The following is a 26,876-nucleotide window of genomic DNA, read 5'->3' as shown; positions in this document are numbered from 1 at the left end:
GTTTCACAAAATGAAATAGATTTTAAGTATTGTAAAAATGTGTTGTCAAATTTAGGTATGTCAACACACTTTTTTGAATGCATGAAATTTTCATTCGAGATCCCTCCTATAGAAGTTCCAAAAGGTTGGCAGGCATGCTGTACAAAAGGTATGATCTGGTATGTTATCAGTGAAAACAGATTTGATTGTTCAATATTTTAATCTTAGTCTTCCTATCTTTATCTCATATAATACCAAAATATCTGCTGGTAGATATATATACATATCACATGCACCTGCTGCTGCCTACAGTAAGTAATTAAACACTATCCCTGTATCTTTAGGATGCCTGGAGTTGAATGTCACAAAGACATACCGCTCTGTACCTAATGACCTCTGCTTGAAGTTCAGTAGGTTTTCCCCGAGAGATCTGACCACAAGAAGTTATATAAAAATGATGTCACCCCCGAATTAATGGACCACTGTACCTTCTGACCTATATAAAGATATAGCATCAGTGCTTACATTTCTTAATTCCTCTTCCTAACCCTCATATTCTAAAATCCCAAGTAAAAAATGTTTCACATATGAAGCCAAATCAAATGAAAAAAAAACCAGTTTAATACACATATCACATTTTGATATGTAATTTTTGTATATATCTATGTATTTTCTAGCAGATGCAGCACTGAAATTTTTATATTGGCAGCGTCATGCAGAAACACATACTCTTAAAATGAATAATGATTCCTTTCCATTACTAATTAAGTCTCGCAAGAACATACATTTTATCAGAGTATATAAACATTGTGTCACATTTAATATACATCTCATATAATTTGCGGTTGAGAGGTTTTATAATGTTATGTAAAGTGAGGATCAAGGTCCATGGACAAACTCAGTAGGTAGGTGGCAATGATACCTCATAGAATCAAACTCCACAAATGTTTTGATTGGCTGACAAAGCGAACTTTGACCCTGAAGAGCACTTCAGGAACTTGTGGAAATTAATTATGAGTAATACCTAAATTTTTATAAGGACTTTTATCAATTGATTATTTTGATGATAATAAACCTGTTAATCACTTGCTGAAGTTTGTCATAAATTAAAATATTCCAAATATTTCTGAAATTGTCAGTTTTACATCAAGGCATTTCACAACAGGTCTTATCATAACACCCTAAAGGTTATCATAAACATAACACACAGTGGGTACAGAACACATCAATTTGTCATTGGAAGAGCTCTTTCATTGTGGTAGAAACAGGCCACACAAACGCACAGTTGATATATATGATATTTATTTCACTTTAATGAGTTATTTTTCTAAAAGTTCCATAAAAACACTTGCTAAGATAACAAACTCAAGTGAAGAAATATCATATATAACAGATGCTTGTTATGTAATCTCTGTTTCTCTCTAATTTTTACCCAGGTAATCCTGGCCTGCCTAGAGCAATACACCAAGGTTTGCTGTTCATGTATTTCACATTTAATGTATTATACATATGAAATACAGACACATACACATAGAAATGTGACATGTCCCTTATTGTATAACACACCATTACATGTAATACAGACACGCACACATAGAAATGTGACCTGTCCGTTCCTGTATAACGCACCATTACATGTAATACAGACACACACACATAGAAATGTGACATGTCCCTTCCTGTATAACGCACCATTACATGTAATACAGACACACACACATAGAAATGTGACATGTCCCTTATTGTATAACGCACCATTACATGTAATACAGACACACACACATAGAAATGTGACATGTCCCTTCCTGTATAACGCACCATTACATGTAATACAGACACACACACATAGAAATGTGACATGTCCCTTATTGTATAACGCACCATTACATGTAATACAGACACACACACATAGAAATGTGACATGTCCCTTATTGTATAACGCACCATTACATGTAATACAGACACACACACATAGAAATGTGACATGTCCCTTATTGTATTACCCACCATTTCATGTAATACAGACACACACACATAGAAATGTGACATGTCCGTTCCTGTATAACTCACCATTACATGTAATACAGACAAACACACATAGAAATGTGACCTGTCCCTTATTGTATTACCCACCATTTCATGTAATACAGACACGCACACATAGAAATGTGACATGTCCGTTCCTGTGTAACGCACCATTAAATGTAATACAGACACACACACATAGAAATGTGACCTGTCCGTTCCTGTGTAACGCACCATTAAATGTAATACAGACACACACACATAGAAATGTGACATGTTCCTTATTGTATTACCCACCATTTCATGTAATACAGACACACACACACATAGAAATGTGACCTGTCCGTTCCTGTATAACACACCATTACATGTAATACAGACACACATACATAGAAATGTGACCTGTCCCTTATTGTATTACCCACCATTTCATGTAATACAGACACACACACATATAGAAATGTGACCTGTCCCTTATTGTATTACCCACCATTTCATGTAATACAGACACACACACATAGAAATGTGACATGTCCCTTATTGTATTACCCACCATTTCATGTAATACAGACACACACACACATAGAAATGTGACATGTCCGTTCCTGTATAACGCACCATTACATGTAATACAGACACGCACACATAGAAATGTGACCTGTCCGTTCCTGTGTAACGCACCATTAAATGTAATACAGACACACACACATAGAAATGTGACATGTCCGTTCCTGTATAACACACCATTACATGTAATACAGACACACACACATAGAAATGTGACATGTCCCTTATTGTATTACCCACCATTTCATGTAATACAGACACACACACACATAGAAATGTGACCTGTCCGTTCCTGTACATTCACATATAGAAATGTGACCTGTCCGTTCCTGTACATTCACATATAGAAATGTGACCTGTCCGTTCCTGTATAACTCACCATTACATGTAATACAGACACACACACATAGAAATGTGACATGTCCCTTATTGTATTACCCACCATTTCATGTAATACAGACACACACACACATAGAAATGTGACCTGTCCGTTCCTGTATAACACACCATTACATGTAATACAGACACACACACATAGAAATGTGACATGTCCCTTATTGTATTACCCACCATTTCATGTATTACAGACACACACACATAGAAATGTGACCTGTCCGTTCCTGTACATTCACATATAGAAATGTGACCTGTCCGTTCCTGTATAACGCACCATTACATGTAATACAGACACACACACATAGAAATGTGACATGTCCCTTATTGTATTACCCACCATTTCATGTAATACAGACACACACACATAGAAATGTGACCTGTCCGTTCCTGTATAACGCACCATTACATGTAATACAAACAGCCACACATAGAAATGTGACCTGTCCATTCCTGTATAACGTACCATTACATGTAATACAGACACACACACATAGAAATGTGACATGTCCCTTCCTGTATAATGCACCATCACATGCAATACAGACACCCATGCAGAGCTGATGTAACATGTCCCTTCTCAACTGACATTACCATCTGATACAAAGTATACAATTTTGTGTACAAATAGTTATTTACAGTAACTGTTTATATTTTGTTTCAATTTTCTAAAGCAAACTTTGTTTGCCAAATCTAGGTACAGAGAATCCATTTTCTATGTCAATTTGTTAATTATTTGAAATAGATGACTTCAGTGTAATATTGTATCCTTTGTAGTACATTATAACGTCTAAAGCTATATTTTTCCAATATTTAGAACAAAAAATGAGAAAAAAATACTCTTTCATTTGTCCAGTGAATGATGGGATATTTCACCCTCGGGGTCACAAAATGTTGAAAAGCCTGAGGCTTTGCCTCACTGTCTACACCCGAACATATGAAAGAGTCTTATGACACACAAAACATATTGCAAAGCATATCACCAGAGCTTTAGATGATAAGCGAAAATCTTGGTTTCAGCAATTATCTTGATTCTATTTACGATTATTCACTTTAAAACATTTTATGATCCATCACAGGGTGGTGTAGAAGCTATATAAGTCAAAAGTGTACCAGGGGAGGTAACTGTGATTTAAATTTAATGTTGTAGTAACAGTGTATGAAGGGAAGCTACTGCAACACAGTCTTATGTAGATCCTGTATTCAATTATCCAATACGATAAGCGTAAACAAAAACAAAAATACTTTTCCCTGAGACAAGACATTTTGACTGATTTATCATATAAAGAGTAGCTTCCTCAATAACTAGATATTAACAATAACATCTGTGTGTCCCCTAAATGATACATACAAGTAACATTCAGTATGAATTTGCATGTGAAAATCATAAATCTTTTGGCGATACAAAACATACAGAAAATAATTTCAACTTAATTTCAAATGGGCAAATGGTCCAAATTATATTTTCAATCGTTTAAAGCCTAATTCAGGTTTGTAAGAACATATGGGTGTCATTTCATTTCCTATTCCAGATATATTTCAGTGTGGTTATTTTGCCTTTCTCTGATTGGCTAAGAATTACAGACACAGTGTTGTTGTAAAAGAAATATGCATTCACTGTACAAACTCTTGTTTTGTGTATATAACAAAGTTATCGTTATTACAAATACAATGTAACATGGTTATTTTCTGTTACTTTGAGTTAAACTGGTACTTTGAGTTATAAGAGTTCCACAAAGTTCAACTCCATCACCACATTTCACATGCCTGAGAACCGAAAATTACCGGGGAACTTTTGAGTAAGGCAGGTTCCTCAAATTTTAAAAGTCAACGAAGTTCAAATCTTTCACAACATTTCACATTCCAACATGCCTGGCATCATTTGCCCTTTAAACTACAAGTCATGCTTACCTTGTGGTCAAATGGGTCATCCTTGTCTGCCTGTTTTCGGCCACAGTTACATACAGCCTTTGTCTTCATCTGACTTGAGTGAGCCATTACTGGCAGGTGGGCGTTATCCTCTGTCTCCCCCTCCTCAGGCAAGCGGTGCAACTACAGCCAAAACAGTATAAACACGTCATCAATTTGGTATTATTAATTATTATTATTGGTAAAATTAAGGGGAGATAACTCTTACTTTACTTACACAATTTGTCAGTTTGTGGTTAGGTAACTTTTCATATTTAACAGGCTCTAGTTGGCATAAACTGCAAATACCTGGTAAGTCACTTTTCAGATTACTGTGCTGGAGGTTGTGGCTTTGTAACTTTTGAGATTTACTCCACTGAAATTTGTGATTTGGTTACTTCTCAAACATTCCACATGAGACTTTGTGGTAGGGCAACTTACAAAGCTGTAGTGTAAGGGTCAATAACTTATCAGACTTACCAGGCTGGAGTTTGAGGTTTTAATAATAGTTCCAATTTATTAGTTTAACGTAAATAGCAATGGGAAAACAAAGAAATTTTTAACACTAAGAACAGAAATAAAATGTTCATTATTCATTCAAAACATGTTGTCCAAAATTTCTACAACATGCCATATTTGGTGCTCCACTTCTGGCTATAAGACGGAAATGTGTCGAGTCCAAGATAATACGTTGGCATTCATTTTGTGTAAAATCATATAAGACTTTCATACTTCCTGATCCTGGCTGAGGTTGAATAACTTTTAAATTACAGTCTAACCTGTATTAAACAGCCACTGTGGGGAAATAATGAAAGTGGCCTTTATAGAGAGGTGGCCTCTTAATTGAGGTTCCTTATTTTCGAACCCAAGTTGCGGCAATTTGCACATTGATATTTGAATACAGTTTAATAATCAGGATTGTCACTGTCTTCCTGTACTTGGGAGTTTGTGGTTTTGTCTGAGCTCATATTTCAAGGTGATTTGCCACAATAGTTATAATATGCCTGTATTGTGTATACCAGTGACGTAAATGAAATCAAACTCAATATAAAATGCATGGTGAGTTGTGTTCATGTGCCATCAGCTGTTTTCTTTGTAGGAATGTTAACGTGGCGAGAAAACGTGACTCGCAGTCAAGAAAGCTTGTCAAATGACTTGTGGTCAAAACGGCTGTTTAAACGAGGTTCGATCACGAGTTTGGGGACGAAAAGGGTGGCCGCTGGCTGCGTTAGACAAGTAGCCGTTAAATTAGGTATCATTAATGAGCAAAAGCGATTGGGAAGGTCTGAAAATGGTCATTACAAGCAGGTTGCCTTCTAACTAGTGTGGCCGTTATGACAGGTTTGACTGTACCAGGTTTAAGCTTGAGGTTATCAGTTACTTTGTTCTAGTTTGTGGTGAAGTAACTTGGTTCTAGATGAGGTAAGGATAAATTATTAAGACTTACCGGATTCACACAGTGGTTTCCAGTCAAACTGACTTCCTCACATAGCTGATGTCCATTTTTCCAATATTTCTCACATGCAGCCTCTAATTGTTTTAGGTACTTCTCACATGCAGGACCTCGAGCAAACTGATAAAACACTCGATGGGCCTGAGCAAGCTGTACAGAAAAAACAATGGTATAAACTTTATTTTTAAAAAATTGTGAAACAAAATTATTTCAACTTAAACTAATCACTCAGCAATCACATGCTGGTATGTAAGAGTGCAAGGGGTTTTATATTGAGGGAGGAAACCCTAGTAACCAGGAAAAACCCTCATGGTCATGCAATTGACCCCTTATATTTTCATGTCTGTTCTGTTAATTGAAACCCCGATGAAATGTGAATGCATTACCACTGCACCACTCGACAACCCAAAAAAGGAACACTCATTCGTGTATTCAGTTGAAATTAAAATATCCAGACCAGCTTATTAGATGTCCATTATATCTTCCATAAACAGCAGTTCTAATGTGCAGCATGGTTCCTTCTAGCATGACAGTCCTCTATAAAACTAAGACATTCCTCGACCAGAAACAACCTTATTTGTTCTTTTGTGAATTGATCCTCTGATTTTGTGATACTTTATGTTGTATTATACTCAGACTTACCTTGGTCAGATGAAAGTTAGTGATGTAATGAGTAGGCAGTCCCTCCTGGTATGCTGCTTCAGCCAGAGGCAGTACCTTGTTACATCGACTGAAACATACCAAACACCACATTACACTTTCAATGTAATACTGACTATAACTTACAGAAAATCCCACTTACTTGTCAAATTTTGATGTTATTCACCATAAACATATTTTCTGAGTGCTTACTTTCATGTTTATTTTAAATGATTGAAAATTTAGCAAAATTTAATCCCCAACATATATTTCCGACTACTGTCATCATCAAGACTCCATGGTTATGCTCTCTATCACTCTCTATCGCTCTCTCTACCACTGGAACATGTCATTGCAATATCGAAGACACAAGCAAAGTAATTTGATCAGTCTACAGCAGGTTCCAGGAGAAAGAAACTGACCAATCACAGACTGGTACGCTCCTTTTGAAGATTACAAAGGAGTGACACTCAACGTCAAAGCCATTACAATATACCCTTTTGCAACCACAATATTCATTTGATGTACATCAAAGGATCAAACTAGTCTTGATCAAAAGGTGCCACACATGGAACTTTCAAATTTGCCATGACATAATCCAGGGGTGTAGAGAGTGATAGTGAGTATCATTTCTGTTTATCATTTATATATGGGAATTATTTCCGATGCATGAAAGTGACAATACACTTGAATTTGTATGCACTTAATTATGTTAACAATATAAATTTTATAACAAGCTGTTGACAGAAACATTTTTTATTTTCACACACCTGAGCAATATAAAAATCAGGTTTATAAACAAAACTCCAATAATAACTTAGATATAACTTACGGAATCATTTCCGAGTTTGAATCCAGCAAGAGGAACTTACTTTTCAGAGAAGCGGATATCTGTTTCCAGTAGACTTTTCAGGGTGTTAAAGGTGGCTTGTGCTTTACCACTAACAGTATCACCGAAGAAGAAGTTGTAGAGTTTAGAGGACACATTGAACCAGGTCTGACAAGTTGGCACCTAAAAATGTAGATAATGTGATTCTTTTTCATTTAAAATTCACTATTTCAATATTAATCGTGCAAGCTTAGTTAAAAAATAACAAAAACTAGACACTGACAAAAATAATAACAGGCATTCTGCACTTCAGTGTACTGAACAAAGTTTACTTTTGTCATTAAAAGAAACTGTGCATTTAATATAATAAAATATGTTAACAAACTTTATTGTCTCAAGTAATATAAGGACCTTGTTTTCATGGCTCTAGCCTAACCATGAAAATAAAATGCAATGAATAAGACTTCAGAAGAAAAAACTATGTATGCATTGATTTGACATCCACAAAACATTTTACACTTAAAAGCCTTGTGCATAAACCATAAAATGAAGTTCTAATGAACATTTTATGTGATATAGCACCATTATACATGTGGCTGCAGTATAGACTTATCATTACAAATATCATCTTGTGTGATAAAGTAAACATACATCAAAAATAGGTGGAACTGGGTTCCTTCCAACATTGTCATCAAAACCCCGTCCCAATGCTGTTTCTATGTGCTGTGACAGGAACTCTTTAAAATTGGAGGAGCTGCCTGACCTCTGTGTCCGGGACGATGACCTTGTCATGTCATGGAGACCAGACTGCGCTGACCTCCGATTGGCCTGATAGCTTCTTGGAGAATCTGAAAATTGGAGAAAATTGTTCAGGGCACTGTTTACTACTGTACAAAAATACAAATTCAGGAGAAACTAGAGCTGCTATTAAAATCAGTGATTTTTTGGGACTCTATTTGAGTTCTAGACTCATCATTTGTCTATGGTACTCATCAATATTTTGGAAAATGGCATTCTGGACTCCTACAAAAATAGCTGTTTACAAAAAGCATTTTATATTAATTGTGTTACTCTTGCATTCAATTCTGATATTCAGTCGATGACACCCCAGCCCCTAAGTTACAGACAGACAGTTAGAAAACCTGGTTAACAACACTCCAGCCCCTAACTTATAGACATACTGATAGATAACCCGGTTAACAACACTTCTGCCCTTGACTTATAGACAGACAATTAGGTAAACTGGTAAATAACACCCCAGTCCCTCAGTTACAGACAGACAGATAACCTGGTTAACAACACTTCTGCCCCTGACTTAAAGACAGCCAGTTTGATAATCTGGTTAACAACATCCATCCCCTTTCTCATAGACAGACAGTTAGATAACCTTGTTAACAACACTCCAGCCACTTTCTATAGACAAACAGTTAGATAACCTGGTTAACCACACTCCAGCCCCTAAGTTACAGACGGACACTTAGGTAGCTTAGTTTACAACATCCAGCCCCTAATTTTGTTGTGGGATTTATACTAACCAGAGTCTTTGTTGAGCGTACTGTTGTTCCTTAGCTGATGTAAGTATTGCTGGACTGGATCAGTGACCTCAGGCTGGTGACCGTGGAGGAACACAAATTCCTGGTTAGCTGGTACAGCAAACAGTGAGTTGTTACTGTAATAACATGAAGTAGACTGTTATCTGCTCTAACAGTGTATCATCACTGTATCACAGGTAACTCATATACCTCCTTGTTTATTTGTTTACTGAATGTTCTTTGTTTTAATTTCCATCCACAACATTTCTTACTTATGTACATGTATATTATAAACATTTCCATGACAACATGACTTAAACTTTTGTAGAAATGAGAGCAAATATGTGAAAACCCTACTTCTGTGAAGTGATAAGAAAGCTACATGTACTTTCATTATTGTTAATGGTCCTGACTGATCCATGTTGATGATGTTCATTGTCTGACCAATGGTCTTTTCTGACCTGTTGATGTTGACCTCTGTCTGAACTTTCATCCTGAAGTAATCTGATGCTGATGATGACCCTTATCTAAGAGTAGACATAATGTCACCTTAAATTGACCTATTATTGATGACCCTAGTCTGACCTTTGACCCTAGATTACAGTAATGTTAGTGATAACCCATGTCTGACCTATGACTTTGAATTATAGTAATGTTGATTATGACCCCGGTCTTACCTGTGACCCTAAATTGACCTGTCACTGATGATGACCCTTGTCTTGACAAATGACCCTGGATTATAGTAATGTTGATGATGACCCCTGTTTTACCTGTGACCGTAAACTGACCTGTTACTGACGATGACCCTTGTTTGACCTATGACACAGAACTGACCTGATGTTGGTGATGACTCGAGACTTTCGCAAGATGCGGTATATTTGATCCTCCATGCTGTGCTGCGGTTTACGTACTTGCGATGATTTCTGTTCAAACACAATTAAGAATCAAATCAACATTCAAAATAAAAAGCATCATTTTGTTTTCTTATTTTTGTGGAAATCGTACCCTCAATATTTTAAACTGTAGTATTTGTTACTGGATCTGTCTTAACTAGACGTTATCAATATTGTATACTTACTTTACTAATGGTTCCAGTGTCGACGTCATCTGACAGATGTTCTGGTCTGCCAGGCTTGTTGAAGACAAACAAGACCCGTGGAGAGCAGGGTCGCCCAGAATGGTACCAGTCCTTGGATATAGGCAAGTTCTGTAACTGTTCTGTCACACAGTGCTGTAATTTCAGTCTGTAAGTTAGAGAACAATATCATTATTACAAGGAATTCTAGTGCAAACATAATGTAAAATCTGTAAGATCGGACACAAAAAAACATCGGTGACATTTATAGACAGGACAATTTGTCACTAATAATTTATCAGATGGATGGATGATGGATCATCGATGAAGGGTAATTTGATTTTAGCCTACCATCTGATGATGGTGGGTTTTCAAGCTCACACATCAAGTAATAATACACTTTTTTTCTCAATTAAGATTTTAACAGTGGGATGACATACAAGTTAAACAAAATCACCATGTCATTTTTACTACAAAATATTGATTCACAATGATTCGCCAAATAGCACCTAACCACAATTAAACATTGACTCATTCAGACTTGTATGTAACATCACTGAATCAGACCTGTCATTTCACTTTGTGTGACATTAAATGAAGTATTCATAGACCTCCATCATAGAATTATCGTTTCACAACTTTTTGCTGCTTAAATCATCAGTTATTGACAAATAAAAGCTTCCCTTTCTGTGAGGAAACTTAGAAAATGGCAGCAAATAGGGACTGTCTATTAGCCATTGTAATACTTAAATGTTTTAAATATCTACTCATTAACTATACAAATTTGTCATCAATCTGGACCATTGACAGCTGTCCTGATGACTACATACCTGATAGTGTCGAGGGTCCTAAACATTCGCACATAGCTTATATCAAATGATGATCCTGGATGCGAGAGCTGCAACAGAAAAAAACATACATATATTGGCAAGTTTTAAGAGATACGTACAGGTTACTGCAGTAGCTGTAGTGAACCTGACATATGTCGAGATCAAATATAGATCTGGTCTGAATCAAACTGTTAGCTGTTACAAATAGTGATCACGTAGTGTTAAACATCAGGTATTCAGCCTTGCTGCCAGCGCATGATTGAACTGTCTAAGGGGACTGAGAACTATCATTTATACAAACTTTGTTCCCTTTCCCCAAAGGATGCTTTGGTCAAAATCCTGTAGGTCCTTTATGATTAGCAGCAATATTTAGGGAAAAAATTGACGGACATTTGGCAGTTGCCACAATATGCCCATAAGCTCACTTGGCCCTTTGGGCTATGTAAACAAAAATCAGTAACATCGACCTTGACCCAACAACCCTGATATTTATACTTGTCCAAAATATAAGGATCCTTTATAAGTGTAACATTACATACTTGTGTACAGGAACATCCCTATATCCCCTATATACCAAAGGAGATAATTACACATTGTTACAATGTGGAACATGTAGTAAGGGGAGACAACACAAATATTTGTCTAGGTTACACAGAAGAAATAACAAACAGAGACAAGGGCTCATTACTTACCAAGACTATATGAGATACACTGAACATCCATAGTAATGTTTTAGTCGTCTTATACTCATCCTTCTGCCACAGGGAGAACAGGTCCTGAAACAGAACACCCAACAAGTGTCACACATGGAGTCACTGGTCTGAAAAAGAATATCCTACTAATAGGGCAAAGGAGTCACTGGCCCTGACACAGAACACCCTACAAATGTGACAAAGGAGTCACTGGCCCTAAAAAAGAACACCCTACAAGTGTCACACATGGAGTCACTGGTCCTGAAACAGATCATCTTTCAAATTTGACAAAAGAGTCACTGGCCCTAAAAATTAACACCCTACAAGCATGACAAAAGGAGTCACTGGTCCTGAAACAGAACACCCTACAAGTGTGACAAAAGGAGTTTCTGGTCAAGAAATAGAATATCCTATCAATAAGGCAAAGGAGTCACTGGTCCTGAAACGGAACGCCCGACAAGTGTGACAAAGGAGTCACTGGTCTTTCATGAAACAGAACATCCTACAAATGTGACAAAGGATTCATAGCATTTTCCTGAGACAGAATACCCTACACATTGAACTGTAACAAATCTGTCACTAGTCCTGTAAACCTTACAACAATGATAAGGAAATCACTGGAACACTTAATGTTAATGTAAAAGTTACTACAGTTTTTTATGACCAATCAGGATTTATAACAAGATAAAAACAGATGGTCACTTTAATTATTTGAAAACTGAGTGACTGACCTGTGCAGACTCTTCCTTGACAAGCTTCTGAGACAGCATGGCCAGTCGGTGGACATCATAAAGACTGCGATGATGGAGGTATACAGCCTGGCCCTCATTGTCATAATAACATTCAATATCGCCCTGAAAACAGCCAATCAGGCCAAAATCAGAATCTCAATTCTATAAATAGCTTATAAACAGCATGAGTTAATCTAGTATTTGGTGAATACTACCCGCTGTGGAAAAGGGGAATTTTTGGCCTACTCTAAGAATGGATAAATTTCAGATAGCCCTGTTGGTCTTGATTCAAAAGGGGGATGGGATCAAAATAAATAGCATACATGCAGATTACATGAATGAAATATGACAATGTTGAGGTTAGAATATATCTTTTTCATGATGGCATGATTTCAAAAAAAAGTTCAGAAAAATATACTAATTAGCTGTGTTTTTGGGAAAACTTTTTCCGGTTTTAGGGAAATTTTCCCAAGTTTCCAGTATATTTTCATTATGGGAAATTGTTTATATCCAGAAACATACCATTTGGGTATTACTACCCTTTTCTGGTAGTGAAATTCGTCCAGATTAATCCCTGGACCGTGTAACCATAGGCCACACAAAGATTCACATAGTATGTACCTAGGTATGAATACACATCAGTCTTATGGAACATAGTCCTGGTGATAAAGAATGGAGAAAACTTTGCTGTGACTTTTGAGATTGGTAGCTTCATGAAAAATTTCTTTCAGTTCAAGTACGTTTAAATCAATACTTACTTTTTCTGTAATCTCTTGTGCAGCCCCAGGTACACACTGAAGTAAAAACAGAATGTATATCAATTTGTATTCTATCTATTTGATTGATAGATTAATATTCTGATATAGAAATGAGCTTCAATTCCTTGAAAACCAATCTGATCACAAAGCTGGAAGCAGAAAGATGAAGCACCTATAATTTTAAAGAGGCATTCATAATATAACTTTCCAAACTTGTGCTAACACTGAAAAAAGTCTTTAACTTTATTACTTATCTAAATAGTAAGAAAAAACAAACTTTCAATAACAAGACCTTCAAATAGATTTAATTATAAACAAGAGATCCCACAGGGATCTTGGCGCCCACCATTTGAGGATCTGTTTTCAGTTCTTGAAGATTTGTTTATTTTTTTTTTGTGTTACAGGTTTTGTAAATGTTCATGAACTGGTCTTCATTGAATGTACTCAATGATGGCACAAGATATTTTTATTAAGCACCTATTAGCAAATATCATTTGAAAAAGATCCCAAAGTATTATTAGATAGCAGTCAGTTACAGGTGGATAATAGACATGGTCTTGAATCAATATGATAGAATATCGAAGAAAATATGCTTGTGCTGTATTACTGTCGACATCCAAGATGGCTGCCTGTCAGCCATCTTGATTTCAGATCAGTCCAAAAAGGTACAATGCACAACTAGGGACCAAGGGGAACCTGCATATGAAATTTGAGAAAGATCCATCCAGTACTTTCCAAGAAATAGCAATAACAAACTTTTACTTCCAAAATCCAAGATGGCCGTCTGTCAGCCATCTTGAATTCAAATCAGTCCAGAAAAGGTACAGTGCACAACTAGGGACCAAGGGGAACCTGCATATGAAATTTGAGAAAGATCCATCCAGTACTTTCCCAGAAATAGCGGTAACAAACTTTTACTTCCAAAATCCAAGATGGCTGCCTATCGGCCATCTTGAATTCAAATGAGTCCAATAAAGGTACAATGCACAACTAGGGACCAAGGGGAAACTGCATATGAAATTTGAGAAAGATCCATCCAGTACTTTCCCAGAAATAGTGGTAACAAGAATTGTTTACGGACGGACAGACCACGGACGCAGGGCGATCTGAATACCCCACCATCTGATGATGGTGGGCTAAAAACTTAACAGATAATCAACTACAAGGCCAACAGTGAGATAAACTTAAATAGCAAGATATCACAAACAAAATTAAATACTGATATTATATATCTAAAGATTCCAAATGGTTGCTATTTGATAATGCATCCAAAATCTGTGGGTCCAAGATTTACTTTCTTGAGAACATGAAGTGGTTAAAATCAAGCACATTTCTTATTTTGCCTCATGCAAAGAAAATGCAAAATAAAACAAGCATCCCACAGGGATCTTGGAGTCCAGCATGTTTGATTTTTACTTATTCTTTAAAAGTCAAATCTTTTCCTTCTTTTCTCTTCTGTCCTCTGGTTTTGCTCTTACCAAGTAATAATAAGAAATCTGAATAATCCTTTGCAGAAATAGAGAAAATAATCTGTTTCAGTAACTACCAAATCCAACATGGTCGCCTGTCAATTATTTGGTTTTTCTGATCAATCTCAAAATTAAACAGGCACAATTTAGGACTGTTATTTTCAAGAAATAGCATTAACAAACTTTACCAGGCACAATCCAAGATGGCAGTCTGTTGGCCATTTTGTTTTCTGATATGTCAAAAAATCAAACATGCACAAGTAGGGACCAACGGACACCTACATATGAATTTTGAGAGCAATCCCTCTGGTACTTCTTATGAAATACTGATAACAAACTTTCTTTTTCAACATCAAAGATGGCTGCCTGTCGGTCCTTTTTTTAAGTAATCAATCCCAAAATCAAACTGGTACAACTACAGACAATGGGGAACATACAAATGATATTTGAGAGATCAGAGACCCATCCAGTATTTCTAAGCAAAAAGTGATATCAAACTTGATTGTAAAAATCAAAGATGGCTGCTTTTTAGCCATTTTGTGTTTCTGATCAGACCCAAAATAAAATCAGCACAATTAGGGACCAAAGGGAACCTATATATGAAATTTAGAAAAGATCCATCTGGTACTTCTCCAGAAATCATAGTAATAAAAATTGTTTACGAACAGATAGACAAATGAAAGACCATGGAAGTAGGGCATATAGAAAAGCCCATCATCTGATGATGGTGGGCTAAAAAAATGTCAACAATGATATACAGTATTATGGTATTGCATATTTTAAGAAAACTGAATGTACATGCATGTAAATATTTCATTTCAAAGTATCACACAGAAATATCATTTTTATCATGTTCTCACCTTAAAGACATCCTTCTCCAACAGAGGGTTTAGTATGGAGGCTTTAGAGGCAAATCCACTCAGCTCACTTTTCCCAATGATCGAGATCACCACCACTTTCTTGTCCTTGTTGGGAAAAGTGCTGCCAAGTAAAACAGGAACACATCATAACATAGTAAGGTTTGTTAAAATGTTATGTTAATGCTTATGCTAATATTTAAAATGTTCCATTAACTTTATTTATTTTACAAAAAATGCAGAACAAGCTTTAAGCGTATATTAATCAATCTTGTTGGCCCTGATGGAAGAGTGCCTTTCTATGAGAGGTAACCAGAAAACCTGATTATCAGTGGTCTTTTGTGTTTGAACACATTTCATGTGGAGACTTTTAGAAAATCTACTTTACCCATAGCTAATGTTAACATAGAAACCTATGACAGCATTTTCACTTTCTTTATTTTTTTTGCTTACCTTTGATTTTTACTGAAAACAATTAGATTTTACTCTGGCATGAATTAAAATTTCTTTATTCTTCCAAGTAATTGGTGTATAACGCCAACGAATATCATGATGTTACAACATATACACATGCATAAAAACGTCAACATCAGAAAAATAGCGTGATTAATCATTCAATGTAGCATGCCACCAAAAAAAATCTTCATTTCTCCAAACACTAACAAGTCAATAAAAATGTGTCATTATTATATTTTCTTGATACTTTCAACCGAGAATGCCACTGTGGCATGTAAGCCACGCTCTTTCCAGGCAGTGCATGTCTCATATTATGCGAAGCCATTCAAAAGTACTTGTATGATTGAGTGGACTGAAATTAAATTTGGTTGTTTTCGCTCCAGATACAGATAAGACTGGATCAGCTGTGAGATGAGAGATTGAGTCTTGTGTTCATGTACTTTCAAATATTTCCTGTTATACAGATATAAGAGTGATTAAATCAGAATAAAATATGCATAATTTTGTGGCAAAAGCAACGTATTGAATATAAAATAAGGTATGAAAAATGGCTTTGCTTACTGTGGGTCCAAAACTAAGGGAAACGACAACACTCCTAAGGGCGCAGCCATTTCTTGTTTCATTATCCTTATGGATAATCACGAAAATATTCGAAAGGAATTACTTTACGTTCAAGATTATTACTATGTACATTTAAGAGACCTTCCGAAAATACTAATTTTATCACGGGATCTCAAACGTTTGGCACGAAACCTGTAAATTTGAGCTTCTACATAACGCTGATTTGACCGACCTTGTCAACATCAAGGTCACTTTGCCGGTATACGTTTAAGACATCAAAGATGGGAGACAGAAAATTTTTCGTTGGTGGCAACTGGAAGATGAACGGCTTGAAACCCGATATTGACGAAATTGTTGCGTTCATGAATGCAGGACCTTTGAACGAAAATACTGGTAAGCTTATGACACTGATGCAGTTCCGATCACAATAAATGACCACAGGCAGCTGGGGGTTACATTCCATCTTGTACAGCCTACAGGCCTCCCTTCTGTCTTAAGACCCGGTTTTTACTATGGAAAACCCCGATCTTAAAAATGTAAAATAACCGAGGAATTCATATATGATGTTTAAATGCATTGATATTCATGTGTCAATGACAACGAACAAAGAAAACAGTTTATCAGATTATTTTGTTGGAGCACAAGCTGCTGTCTGCAGAACTCATTTATTTATTTTATTTTACTTTTGGTGTATGTGTGTGGTTTTTTTTTGCGCGTCTCCAGAGAATCGACTACATTGGACAATGGCCCGCAACGGGCAGAGTCACAGAGACGAATAACCATCATCATCATCATTAGGGTTTTTCAGTAGCGTGTGAGGGGGTGAGAGTGTGTGTGTGTGTGTACATGCAGAGTGCACATGTATGTATAATATGTGTATGTAGGCTAGATTGTATACTGGTAAGTATGGATATCTGATGTTTGAATGTGTTTATATGCATATCTATAGATATATCAATGATTATAGTGGTGATATTGATGTGATTCTGTTATAAAATTGGAGATATGCATATTGTTATGTCATATGTGTGCAAAGGTGTATTTGTGAAAATGCATATTGCCACATTATGATTTCATTGTTGTATTTGATTCATTGTATTGAATAAAATGATAAGTTTCAGTAGCATTATTAAGCATTTAGTTATTTTCATACATACAACACTACATGTAGGGAATGTCCTGTAGATTTAAGGGGATGTACTGGAACTCAAGTCCTGGCACATTGGTGTACATTGTACATGTACCCAGGTAGTTCAGAAATAAGGGGAACATTGGAGTTTTCAGGTTCACAGGTGTAAACAAAATTATTTAATGTTAACAATGAAATATATAATAAGAGAAAGCACAGGGCAAGATATAGTATATATACATTCTAAAAATAGATCCTGTGCATGATTATTATTGGTATAATATATGATAAGTCCCCAAACAGGGACTTGAGGAGAGAGTTTTACATGGTATCTGTCAATCTTTCTGCTATCTTGTCCAGATTCAATCTGAGCCCTACACTACATGTCAATGAATCTTCATACCTGGGATATGGGGTCACTTTGGTGACATGCATGGTGTGTCATGTATCAAAAGAGGGTCACTCTGGCATGCATTTTGACCTTTGACTTACATCAAAGAGAAAGTTTGTCTAAACTCCAGCTTCTACTGATCACTGGAACTTCATACTTGAGTTAAAGGTTCATCTTGGTGCTGTGGTGTGTCCTGTATTGAAAGAAGGTCACTCTGACCTATATTTTGACCTTTGACCTACACAAAAAAGTTATTGATAGCACTATATCCTACACTGCTAGTCATTGGAACCTTATACTTAAGGTGTGTGTTCAAGTTGTAATTTTTGTAGGATTTTTTTCTGGTGAGTCCAGATCACCATTTCCAAAAATTTTGCTTAATCCAGTCACTTGAAAAAAAATCAATGGGTTCTCAAAATTTGAGCCAGTTCCACAGGAAAAGCATGAAATCAGGACTCAAATATTTATGTATATTGTATAGCATGGCATTACTTGGTTTGAATTTCGTGTCCGCTTTTGACTCCCATGCTTCCAAGCTAAATTTAGGCAATGTTGGAGTACATCATAATTGTTATTCATACTTTTCATTGACAAGTGTAAGGTCATGTCATCTATAATTTGTAAATAACCTTACCTTTGATTTTACATGTACTTCTTGATGTAGGGCACTGATATATTCCAGAAGATTCTTGGTGTTCACTTCAAAATAGTAACATGATGGGTAAGGAAACTGATGTGTCACCTTCTACTTATTAATTAATGAAATAATTCAGGAAATATTTGATTCACATCAGTGTTTGACTACTAGCTGATACCAATACAGATGAAGTTTATGAAATGTGTAGGTCATCGTTGTGGCTTGTTTGTTTCGGTTGTTGGAGACATTTTTTTTGTGTGTGTTTAACGACTGAGTGCATCGATACAGAACACCAATATTTGGGAATTCATTATATATTTTATAACACATGGGATGTTAGACTGCTTTATTCCATAATGCAACATCTAAGCCATTAGTTTCAACCTTTATCTTTTGCAGAGCTTTACAGTTGTAGTCGATGGTTCAATGAGACTGCTTTGTAAAGATTGCAGTGACATGCTGTTGGCTGATTAATTCAGTTTGTTGTATAGAATTGATAATTCATCAAAAAACAAAAATAAGAGAAAATGAGAGTTTCATAAGTTGTAGATAAATCATTTTACGATTGGTTCTTGATTTAACCAATAGTAAACATGGCTCTAGGTTTGTTTAGCCTCTGTCTTTAAATGTTGATGTAAACAGCATACATCTTTCATGCATCCAGAACCCTGCTGATGTCCTAGGTTTTTCTTGGCTTGAGTGGTAAAAGTGCTGGCTTCTTGAATGTTTTTCTTTAGTTGTTACTCATTCTGTACCATGTATCAAGAGACATGATGAACAGTTGGTAAAAATCAACAGTGCCACAATTTTCCATAATTTTGGATACTTTTCCCCTATAATTTACCATGTATTATCTCCTGTTTTGATTTAAGTGATGGTAGCCCCCTTAGTAATGTTGTATTCTTTCTAACAATTTTTTTAATTTCCCAACTATTTCACAGATGTTGTAGTCTCTCCGCCAGCGATCTACTTGGATTATGCCCGACAGAAGTTGAACGCCAACATCGGTGTCGCTGCACAGAACTGTTATAAAGCTGGCAAAGGAGCATTCACAGGTGATATCAGGTTTGTAAGAACTTTATGATTATTTTGTCTTGTACATGAGGGTCGAGTCCTAGGCCAGCTACTACAAAGCGTCAATGTCTTAAATTGACCCTGGATGTTCATGGAAGGACAGAACCATCAAGAAAACAAACAGAAATTGAAAGTTCAATGACCAGATGATACAAATTAAGCACTGTGACTTAGCTCATAATTTTGTCACACAGATGAAAGTCTGTATGCTATATTTAACACCATCATAACAGAGAATTATCTTGTCCTTATCATTAAGTTTTGAATTTATGACAGTAAAAACACTTTTTTTTCAACATATGATTGAGGTATTAAAATTTACGTTCAATAACTTAGTTCTTCAGCAAGATTACAAGCATCATAATTATGTATTTTACAATTTCTTCCAGAGCAGCAACTGTCATAACTATTTTCTTTATTCAAAAGGCTCCAATGAAATGTTTTAGAACCTGCATTTATAGAAATAAATATTTCCTATTGCTAAAATTATGATTTGTTTTGAAACATTGCCTTATTAATCTTTAAAGCAAAGAGAAAATATTTAATTTTCATAAATTTCAATTCATTTATTGTTTAAATTATAACATGTTCTAAAAAGCAAGAAAATGATTATTTCATTCACTACTGTATATATGATATTTATGTACTTCTATTTAAGCCCTGAAATGATAAAAGACTGTGGATGTGAATGGGTTATCCTTGGACATTCCGAGAGAAGGAATGTATTTGGTGAAAATGATGAGGTACGAATGTAAACCCTTCTTTGATTTTATATCACATCAGTCAGGGCTTTTTTCTACTGGTTTGGAATAGTTATTTTTGTCTCATTTTGGGAAGAAAATTATTCTGTGATGTTTTAGAGCATGAGACAATTCAACGAGAATTTATATTTGCTGTTTGTTTCTCTGTGTAGCTGGTTGGTGCAAAGACAAAGTATGCACTCTCACAGGGACTTAGTGTCATTGCCTGTATAGGAGAAAAGCTTGAAGAGAGAGAGGCAGATCAAACAATGGATGTAGTACAACGACAGACTACAGCACTGATAGGTACCATTTTTAGCTATTATAGGGCTCCATCTTTCATCCTTTTTGTGTGTCAGTAAATGTTTTAGGTCACCTGGCCCAAACAATATCATCCTGGTTTGATCAGAGGAAGTTTTTATGAATATGATTTTTATTTGACAAGGCTGTGAACGAATAGGGACCCATATTATTTCAGATATTATCATAATTGAAGTTCTTTGTTGAACGACTGAAAAGCTGAATCAGCCTGGTGAGTGATACAGGCCCCAAGGACCTGTTGTTTGATGATATAAATAAACATTGTATGAGCAATCAGTGGATGATTCTGGACAAATGATCTTAATTTTGTGTTCAACTGAAGTACAATATGGCCACCACAACCAGCAATGAAATGTGTTATGAAAAATTACATAAATTTCTGATCATTGGGAAGATAACTTGAGATTGAAATATAATTCGGAACTAAGGCTTTGGCAGTAACATATTATGGAGGGAAGAGGTGGATATAATTTGGGATTACTACAATCAATGCTTGAAATTTAATTAATTTACTGTTAATGTTTGTTTTGCTGTTAACTATGTATAATATTGCTGGCAATATTTGCTGTTTCCTTATCAAGAAAAATTCAGGGAACTTTTAAAACAATTGAAACTAAGCATGCTGTGAGAGGCCACACATGGGAATACTCATCTATTTATAACTTTTCTTTATATACCAAGTACAGTGTTATGTATTGTCAGCTCAAATGGAAGAATTATTGCTTGACTTGAAATCGTTCTTGTCATAAATCGATACATAGGTCACCATAGGTCACAGGTCAATGAATCCATCAATACAAATCAACATATTATATTGTTATTTACACATATTATAGCAATCTGAAGTTCAGTCATAATTGATATAAAGGTCACCACAGATCATGGGTCAAATTAGTTTACCCGTTTGTTCTTAATTTGGTTTGTTTCACGAACATCTCCTTAATGCCAGTGAGGGCATTTGTGTTACTCCAAAACATATACAGGGCTCTCGATCTGCCAGATTTAGGGCCGATATTCGGCCCCATTCCCAATGCAAAATAGTATCTTTTTTTTCCCAATTTAGACCCCAAGTTTCCCCAATTCTAAGGAAAACACCATTTTTCTCAATTCAAAGGGCCCCGGGCCCCAGTCCCAAAATGGGGTGTGAGAGCCCTGATATAGTTTAGATAGTTACCATAACTGCTTGTTGTTATTTTGAATAAGAATAAGTTAGTGAATGTTAGCTTTGTAGCATATGCTTGGAAAACTTAACATTTCATGATTGGTGATGGTGGTTTTCACCTTTAAGCTTGTATTGAATTTAAGAATCAATTTATGATAATATTTCTTGGTCCACCTTGTTGTTTCTATGGAATTGGTATAAATTGTAGTACAAAGTTGTATCATTATTAAATTTTATGTATATATTGAATAGTCAATGAAATGTATATCTTTTAACAAAGAAAACATTGGAGACAACTGGGGGAAGGTGGTACTAGCCTATGAACCTGTGTGGGCTATTGGTACTGGTAAAACAGCCACACCTGACCAGGCCCAGGAAGTACATCAAAAACTGAGGGCATGGCTTGCAGGAAAAACATCTGATACTGTGGCACAGAGTCTTCGTATTATTTATGGAGGTGAGCTGGAGATCATTTTGTTGTATTTTTTTATGGTGAAATGGTAGAAACGATCAGATTTCTAAAAAGTTGACATCCAATCTTTTAAACAAGTGTTGTTTCTGGAGACAATGTTTTACAAACAACAAAAAAATCCCCAAAGAAACATCCAAACATACATCCATTATTTGATTGTTTTAAGCGACAAAGTTTTATAGAAAACTGCTGAAATCAGATCTGTCAAATAATTGTATATTTTGGGAGACCAAGATTTACAGAAAAAAATGATCAGATCTGTTTAATATTACAAATAATGGCTGCCAAGATCTGTCATAGATTTGTGTGTTTTAGGAGACTCATTTTTACAGAAAAAAATGTCATAAGATCTGTCAAATATTTGTTTCTTTTGGTAGACAAACTTTTACTGTAGAAAAACTGTTTGATGTGTTTGTACTATGATATTCATTGTTATTAGCTATGATTTAGGAGACTGAGTTCCAATATATATTTCAATGTATCCCTTTTTTTATTTAACAGGATCTGTCAATGCTGGTAATTGTAAGGATCTAGCCCAGAAAGAAGACATTGATGGTTTTCTAGTAGGTGGTGCTTCCCTCAAACCCGACTTTGTGAAAATTGTGAACGCCAAGGAGTAACATTCCATTTAACTCACACTGAAACAAAGTGCTTGTTGTATACTGACGGAGCAGCCCTGGAACGGTTCATGGACAATGTGTGTGCACAAGAAACATCACCTGTAGAGATTGCATGTGCTTAAAACAGAGCTGTTGCTAAAATAAAGTGCTTCTGTGAGTGAGCTACATGTTTGTACATGAAACACAAGGTTCATCACAGCATTAGCTTCACCACAAAACATTGATGATTGTAAATTTATAACCTTTTGAATTGAAGGTGTAGTATATATATCCCATGGTTAAAATGGTTCTTGTTACTACTCATAACAATATGTATGCTGAGTCCTTTCATTTCAGAGATTTTTAATAGGAATATTTTTATGTGTGTAAGCCTTATTATAAAGGCAGTCCCTGCTAATCTCCTACCAGCTTAGTGTTGTTACAGTCATTGCAGCAGTGTATTATCATTTGCTGTATAAAATCTCATGTAAACATTTGAAAAATAAAAGATATGTGAATAAATATCGTTTGTCTTTCTGTTTTGTTAATTCAAAAATATTTTTATTTTTTAATACAATATATACAAGTACGCATTGTTAAATTTAATTACAGTCCAAGTATTAACAAATTGATAATACTACAAGCCTACATCATACAAAAATAGATACTGTTTTAGAATTGTTTATATCAGAACAGAAATAAAACATTAAAGTATCACAATCTTACACAAGACAACTTCAAATAGATTTTTTACATAGAGGCGATATATAACTGAACACAGGATATTTAGTGATTAAAGGGAGAGCAGTCTTGTTGCCTATAGAAAACTTTATACTTATTCTGTCTGGTCGTGCCACATGGCAAGGCGAACATCTATGATAGAAGCATTACGGATATGTGAGATGGTGAACTTTACCTTTTTCGTTGGAAATTTAATAAATATATCCAAAACCATTTTTACAAAAAATACTCAAATTGGGATAAGTTTAGTTTTATAAAGAAATTGTCTTTGTCTTGTTCTACATTGTACAACTCTAACACACCGACATATAAGGGCGTAGCCGCCGTTTTTTGTATCATTTTTCTAGTCCTCATCCTAGAGGTCACAAATCCTTGATATTCTAGGAGTTGAAATCACTTTCCCGTGGAACATGTCAGGGCAAAATTGAACGCTCAAGCGATGTGTTTTGATTGGTTTTTGGGGGAAAAATGACCAATCACGGGCTGATATGGTATACCTTTATTTTATACCCCAATATTCGTTTCATGTACATTAAAGGATCAAACTGGTCTCTTCGTCTTGTCCACTAGGTGTCGCACGTGGAACCTTCAGTTTTGCCTTGACATGTTCCAGGGGTGTAGAGAGCGGAAGTGATCGTTATGCATAGAGTATGGAGGATGAGAGGTCCCAAACTTCGGCTGAAATGTTCAATGCAACCTATTGTACTACCCATTATCGGCAATTCGCATGCACAAGTCCGACAACCTATCTGCACTGCAAAACATCCAGCATGTTACTGTAGTTTGAAATCCATTTCAAAGATATGCTCAATAAGATAAAAAGAAGTTGCTACTACCGGAAGAATTGCTTCACCCTGTTATAATACTGTTAAGATCGAAAATTATCATATCTCATTCAGGACAACGCATTTGTTACCAGATAGCATTGGATGAATTTTTAAAAACATTTAGGATCTTACAAGAAAACAACTTGCAGCTATGAATTTTTGAAAATTTGGGATTTGATACATAATGCTATTTTAAACCGGAACGTCCGGACAAATAATGCCTTGACACAAATTTCCTTGCGAATTTACTGTTAGATACAGTAGAGTCAAACGATGAATTAAACTGCACCTTACAACCGCTTCGTCATTCTAGGACTCGTCAGTGATGGCAAGAACCTTTTGTTGTGAAAGCCGTAAGCTTGAAATTGGCTTTGGAAAATGATATTGTGTTTCTAAAGAGCAGTTACATGGTTATCATTATACAATCTGCTGACATCTTGCTGTCAGCAACTGACACCATTTCATCCGTCATTAATAAGGAACACAAAAAATACCGTCATCCGTCATTATTAAGGAACACACAGAACACTGCCGTCCGTCATTAACATTGAACACAAGAAATACTGTCATCAGTCATTAACAAGGAACACAATAAATACTGTCATCCGTGATAAACATTGAACACAAGAAATATCGTCATCCATCATTAACTAAGAACTCAAGAAATACTGTCAGCCGTCATTAACATTGAACACAAGAAATACCGTCATCCATCATTAACTAAGAACTCAAGAAATAATGTCATCCATCATTAACAAGGAACAGGTGAATTAATGTCATCTGACAATAAACAACGGTACTGAATTCGTTTTATACAAGCCGACCTTGGTGTATATTACAGCAGCATTAGACTTTCCACCTCAGTTAATGTAGCTAGGATAGTCATATCTATTGTATAACAACAACAACCCGTCACCGCATTACTTCCGGCTGATTAAATCTTGCTGTCTACTCTATTTCATGGACAAAGTGAATTGTTTTACATGATTGTTAGGGAGAGATTATAATGCTCTTTAAACTATATGACTTTATTTTCTTAATGTCTATATTGAAATTTTGCTATATTCAGCAATTCATAAGCGGAGATGGGTGAAAATAAGTCAACTATATGTAGTCAACACGTGCGTGAATAGAACATCTACATCCCATATACCTACAAATACAATATGGTTGATTATTAATAACACATTATAAAAGAGTATTTTTTCAACAGCTTTTATTGAGGGAAAGAGTGTACAAGCAAAGGGTGTAATTGACATAATTGCAGGTACCGTGACTTCATTTGCTATGTAAGTTGAGCTTGGCCACACAGCTGTGCAGCCCTAGACACAGATTATTAAAATTTTGTCAATTAACGGCACAGTGTATATTTTTCATCCCGAAATAAAATTAACCGACAAAGCACGGAATCAAAGTTTTAGTTGATGTCGTGTGTGGTTTGTGTATTTCATGAGAAAGTTGTTGATAATCTCTTTTTAAAACAACATCCGCGTCTGTAACCATGACGACAAACAAATTTGAATTTCATTCGTTCGGAAAAAAACCAGTCACCATCTTTGATAACTTAATATTTAATTATTGGTGCACACATAAACTAATTAAGACATCAATACAGGATTATGTTTAATTATGAATTACTCTTTAGATTAAATTTCCGTTGGTTTTATACAAAAGTCAACTGAATGATGTGTTATTAAGTGTGTTACTCATCTACAAAAAACAGATAGTTATTTTGTTTTGCTGACGAAGTTGGTAATACGCCAATGGAATCGAAAACCGCTGTATTGAGGATACAATGGCGGCATCGTGTGTCAATCACTTCAGGAGTTGACGATTTATCTCCAAGAGAAAAAAAACATTACTGCAGAACAGTTCTCTAAACTTGTTACAAAATGTTAAGACTGTCAAAATGCTAACCAGGCATTCTGGCTGACGGAATCGACATCAGCATGGAAAACGCGAAAGAGCTGGAAACTGGTAGTATGAAATAATCCGCCGGACACTGCATACATCCACAACACGATAGGCT

General features: G+C 35.6%; 2 protein-coding genes across 2 annotated transcripts in view; one reads left to right on the top strand and one right to left on the bottom strand.

Moving 5' to 3' along the window:
* Positions 1-16,804, bottom strand: part of LOC132564198 (nonsense-mediated mRNA decay factor SMG8-like) — a 29,182-nt gene extending 12,378 nt beyond the window's left edge. Inside the window, exons 1-14 of the mRNA XM_060228875.1 lie at positions 16,755-16,804; positions 15,741-15,861; positions 13,412-13,447; positions 12,654-12,776; positions 11,923-12,006; positions 11,231-11,298; positions 10,404-10,569; positions 10,160-10,248; positions 9,329-9,462; positions 8,445-8,641; positions 7,837-7,976; positions 6,968-7,055; positions 6,320-6,475; positions 4,876-5,016 (exon numbers count right to left, since the gene is read on the bottom strand). Coding sequence (XP_060084858.1) covers positions 4,876-5,016; positions 6,320-6,475; positions 6,968-7,055; positions 7,837-7,976; positions 8,445-8,641; positions 9,329-9,462; positions 10,160-10,248; positions 10,404-10,569; positions 11,231-11,298; positions 11,923-12,006; positions 12,654-12,776; positions 13,412-13,447; positions 15,741-15,861; positions 16,755-16,804 — 1,593 coding nt within the window. The remainder of the gene's footprint in view (positions 1-4,875; positions 5,017-6,319; positions 6,476-6,967; positions 7,056-7,836; positions 7,977-8,444; positions 8,642-9,328; positions 9,463-10,159; positions 10,249-10,403; positions 10,570-11,230; positions 11,299-11,922; positions 12,007-12,653; positions 12,777-13,411; positions 13,448-15,740; positions 15,862-16,754) is intronic.
* Positions 16,805-17,007: 203 nt separating this feature from the next.
* Positions 17,008-23,801, top strand: LOC132564200 (triosephosphate isomerase-like). The gene is made up of 6 exons (XM_060228877.1): positions 17,008-17,147; positions 19,853-19,976; positions 20,644-20,728; positions 20,899-21,031; positions 22,489-22,665; positions 23,182-23,801. The coding sequence occupies exons 1-6, from the start codon at positions 17,036-17,038 to the stop codon at positions 23,298-23,300; spliced, it is 750 nt and encodes a 249-aa protein (XP_060084860.1). The 5' UTR covers positions 17,008-17,035; the 3' UTR covers positions 23,301-23,801.
* Positions 23,802-26,876: the final 3,075 nt, after the last annotated feature.

The sequence above is a fragment of the Ylistrum balloti genome, unplaced genomic scaffold (genome assembly GCF_031769215.1).
Source record: "Ylistrum balloti isolate Yb309-2 unplaced genomic scaffold, AGI_CSIRO_Ybal_v1 Utg372054, whole genome shotgun sequence".
In the NCBI taxonomy this organism is placed as follows: Eukaryota; Metazoa; Mollusca; class Bivalvia; order Pectinida; family Pectinidae; genus Ylistrum; species Ylistrum balloti.
The sequence above is the reverse complement of the archived record's forward strand: the minus strand, read 5'-3'. Positions and strand labels throughout refer to the sequence as shown.